At 30.1% G+C, this 4,227-nt stretch overlaps 1 protein-coding gene across 3 annotated transcripts; it reads left to right on the forward strand.

Annotated features, from left to right (window-relative positions):
• The first annotated feature begins 497 nt into the window (after positions 1–497).
• LOC107947637 (F-box/LRR-repeat protein 25) lies at positions 498–2,567 on the forward strand. 3 transcript variants are annotated; one of them, XM_041099266.1, is made up of 5 exons: positions 498–583; positions 677–773; positions 872–1,717; positions 1,796–1,939; positions 2,048–2,567. In XM_041099266.1, exons 2-5 carry the CDS (start codon positions 723–725, stop codon positions 2,261–2,263), a joined length of 1,257 nt encoding a protein of 418 aa, XP_040955200.1. In that variant the 5' UTR covers positions 498–583; positions 677–722; the 3' UTR covers positions 2,264–2,567. The 3 variants fall into 3 exon arrangements, with proteins under 3 accessions (XP_040955200.1, XP_040955201.1, XP_040955202.1); XM_041099267.1 differs by having other exon boundaries at positions 525–773; XM_041099268.1 differs by having other exon boundaries at positions 525–773; positions 903–1,717.
• The last annotated feature ends 1,660 nt before the right edge of the window (positions 2,568–4,227 follow it).

Raw genomic sequence — 4,227 nt, forward strand, 5'->3', positions numbered from 1 at the left:
TTACGATTTTTATACTTTTATATATTTTTATTAAAATTTAATCATTTTTATAAATTTTATTAATTTTTATTTTTTATTATTTTTTTCCACATGTTACGTCGTGGTTGTGACATTTGATGGCTTTAACTGAAAAAGATTAGGAGCGTTTAACTTTAACGGTCAAAGGGTCTTTTTGATGTATTTTTGTAATTCAAATACCTAATCGAGTGCAAAAAAAAGTAAGGACATAATTGCTTGTTGAAAAAGTTTAAAGATCTTTTTGATGCATTTTAAAAATCCAAAAACTCAATCAAATATAGAAAAAAAAATTAATTATTATTTTTAAATAGTTTGAGAGTACTCACACCCTAAAACCTAAAAAAAGTTAACTGAAAAATAACAGGAATTATAATATACTCGTTACAATGTGAAAGCGGGCAACCAAATTGTATGATGTTCGATAGCCTAAAACTTAGTCGGTAAGTAACTATTTAGGCCCAACGTCTTTTTATATTAAAGAAACTTGAACAAGGCAACGCAAGCACCACTCTTCAAATTTTCAAAACCTACTTTCCTCTTTTATATCTCATTCATCTCAGTATCTGTAATGATTTTCTTTCTCACTCGCGTTATGCTGTTCCTGTAACAATTCCGCTGAAAGTTAGCTTATTTATTAATTTAATTTCATTGTTTGCAGCTAAATCTTAAAAAGCCATAGGATTTATTTCATTTTGGAGATTGAGATGAGTGAAGTTTTACAAATTACCAGCCCCTCTGTTTCGAAAGCACAAAAGGTATTTGCTTTAATCTCTCTGACCTAAGCTGTTTTTTGTTTCTTTTTTAGTATTGATTCTTTGATTGATTTGGTTTCCTTTACTTATGGGGGCACTAGAGAGAATATGATAACATAAATGAACTACCAGATGAAGTGTTGATTTCGATTCTGGCTCGTATGCCAATGAAAGAAGCAGCGAGAACTAGTGTCCTTTCACGCCGATGGAAAAAGCTTTGGACTTCCCATCCATATCTGGTCTTTGACGGTTCAAACTCATTGCGTGGCATTCATTACAGGTCGGAGCAAGTTTTAGAATCAGAACAGTTTAAGTACTTAAATTGGGTGAACGATGTCTTAGAATCCCATCATGATGCAGCCATTGATGAATTCAAAATTCGCTTTTATCTCGATCAATGTTATCAAAGTGACATTGATGACTGGGTCAGGTTTGCATTTGGAAAGAAAGTTCAAAGATTCGAACTGGATTTGTCCAGTTCTCGAGTCATCTCTCATGTTCAAGATTCTGGTTACGAGTTATGTTCACACACTCTTCATTTTCAAACTCCTCTTTCACTCACATCCCTTGTACTAAAACAAGTACGTGTGAGTGGGGAAGTTCTCGAAAACCTTCTATCCAATAGCCCTTTTCTCGAACGCCTATGCATTGGAGCTTCGACCTCTCTTGTCCATCTGAGATTGGCTGGTCCATCACTTTGCTTGACATACTTGGAGATAACTGCCTGTGCAAGAATGAAAAGTCTAGAACTTGATGCCCCCAATCTATTATCACTGAAATATTCTGGACAAAATATAGAAATTCGCTTCATCGAGGTTCCAAACCTTGCTGAAGTATTTATCGGAGGCATGTTTGTGGAAACCTGTACTCGTAACTATTTTTTGCCTCTGGTTCCAACATTTGCCTCTCAACTCCAGAAGCTTGTACTAGAGATGAGAGTTGATGAGGTCAGTCTGCGGAATTTTGGTTCATTGGTTGTAGTTAGATTGGTTCTTTAGTTTCTAACTCCTGGTTTGTTAATTCAGAGGAAAATGAAGTTGTTTGAATACCCCATATTGAGTCAACTCAAGGAATTGGAGCTGCAGGTTAGAGCACGTGATCATGATAGCCTTCTTTGTCTCACTTCGTTGATAAAGGCCTCTCCTTCCTTGAACCAACTTTCATTGGAGGTAATCTGTTATTGCTTTGAATTAAATAATGGTTAATTTTGTAATAGGCATGAGGCATGAATTTAGATAAGGTGTGAGATGATGGAATACATGTGTGGAATAATGCAGCTGAGTTGGTCAAAATCGTATACGAGGAGGAGAGTGATGAAAGTGAAGAGGCATCATTATAACCTGAAGGAGGTGGAAATTAGGGGGTTTGTAGGGGGAATGGTTGATTCAGAATTTTGCATCTACTTGGTGAAGAATGCAATAATGCTGGAGAAGATGAGTATAGATCCTTTTACTAAAAATGAGAAAGGAGGCAGAGAGAGCGAGAGCAGCTAGAGTGCGTGCTGAGGATCTCAGGTCCAAATATGGTGTTGAAGATAAGTTGGTAATTCTATGATGTTGATAATTAGGGTTGGATGCCAAACTTTTGTTTGAAGAATAGTTGCATGAATTAGTTAACGCCAACTAGCCTTGGTAGTAGGATTAGGGCTAGTTTAACCTTGTTTTTGGAAAGTACTTTTTAAAAAGTGTAGCGGAAAAGTGTTTTTGAGGAGTACTTTTGAAAAGTTTGGTTTAAGATTTGAATGTTTAGCATTGCTATCAAAAAACTGTTTTTGAAAAATAAAATGTTGATTTTAGACATGGTATTATAAAGTAACAAATATACGTTTAAATAATGTTCAAATTAGTTAATATTATGATATTTTAGCATGAATATAAAAAATAATTTATTATAACTTATTGTTAATAAATATTTTAATATATGAAATATTATTTTTAAGTAATTAATATTAATTATTTTTAAAATTTAATTAGAATATATAAATTATATTTTAAATATTTAAATATAATCATTAAATATTTATAATTAGATATTAATACAGTTGAATTATTTTTAAAAATAATTTTTTGTTATAAAATAACGAGAGAAAGAAAGACTAAAGAATAAAGAAAATATGGGGAGTAATAGAGAATATATTTTATTGACTAATGGGATAATTACAATATTTCATTAGAATTTTTATTTATAGGCATAAGAAGTATAAAAGAAGTAGATATCTAATTCTAATAATTATTAGAATTTAAAGTACACCAAAAATTTTATCTTGATCATGATAGGCATTTATTTAATAAGATATTTATTATACTACTCATTGGATATCAATTGGTAGTAATGTGCCTCATTAAAATCTTATTAGGAAAAATCGTGTGCGATAAAAACTTAATAAAAAAAATAGTACACAATCTATAATACGCATTATATGAAGCCTCATTAAAAATATTATTAGGAAAACTCAATGGGATACAACCTTAATTAAAGGAAAAAGAGTGCAACGCATATTTATTTCCCCTCATGAAAACATCACATTTTTTTGATATTCTATGTATTCAACCTTGAATACTAATTTTTCAAATGACTATTTGAATATATTTGCTAAGCATTTATATTACCATTCTTTTAAAAGTTACGAGTAAGGGAAATTTGAGAAAATATTATTTAAGAGATTCAACAATAATCATAACAAATTTTAATAATGAAAACACAAATAGGTATTTTAAATCATTTTATAATCTTTCTTCAACTACTATTCACTTAGTCAAATTTACTACATATGTTCAAATTATTTCAATTCATATAAATGAACAATTTCTTGAGAACTTTAATTAGCTTCTAACATCCTAAAATCTTCAAGGATTTTAATATAAATTTTACTATATAGTGATTTATAAAAGTTTGTAACAATAACCATTAGACGCAAGTTAAATCTTTTATGAATTGTCAATTTAATAATATATCTAAAGGTTATTGCATCCATCACAAAAGAATATTATACATTTTCATAATCAATGTCAGGATTTAGCGAAAAACTTCATATTTTTATTTTGTTTTTGCAAAACTACTTTAATTGCACCGTTACTGGCTTTATACCTTTAGATATTTGGACTACTGGTCTAAAAACTCCACGAATTTAATTGTACTTGAGTTGCGTCTTTTTATTTTGATCAATTTATTCTATATCTATATTTCATAATAGATTTATTTAAGATTCTCCTTTTATTTCATTATTTCAATAATAATATTATATGCAAAATCATTGTCGATCACTTTTATTATTCGGTTCCACATTTTCTCGAATTGACATAACTTATCGAGATCTCTTATTTTCATTATTTTAAAATTCAGTTTCAGGTACCTAAATTTCTTCTGAAGTTTTACTTATTAGTTATGTCTTCGGTCTCTTCTAGAGCACTCGCTTCCACTATATGACCATTTAGAAGAATTTTCATATTTGGAACCG

The sequence above is a fragment of the Gossypium hirsutum genome, chromosome D08, assembly GCF_007990345.1.
Source record: "Gossypium hirsutum isolate 1008001.06 chromosome D08, Gossypium_hirsutum_v2.1, whole genome shotgun sequence".
In the NCBI taxonomy this organism is placed as follows: domain Eukaryota; kingdom Viridiplantae; phylum Streptophyta; class Magnoliopsida; order Malvales; family Malvaceae; genus Gossypium; species Gossypium hirsutum.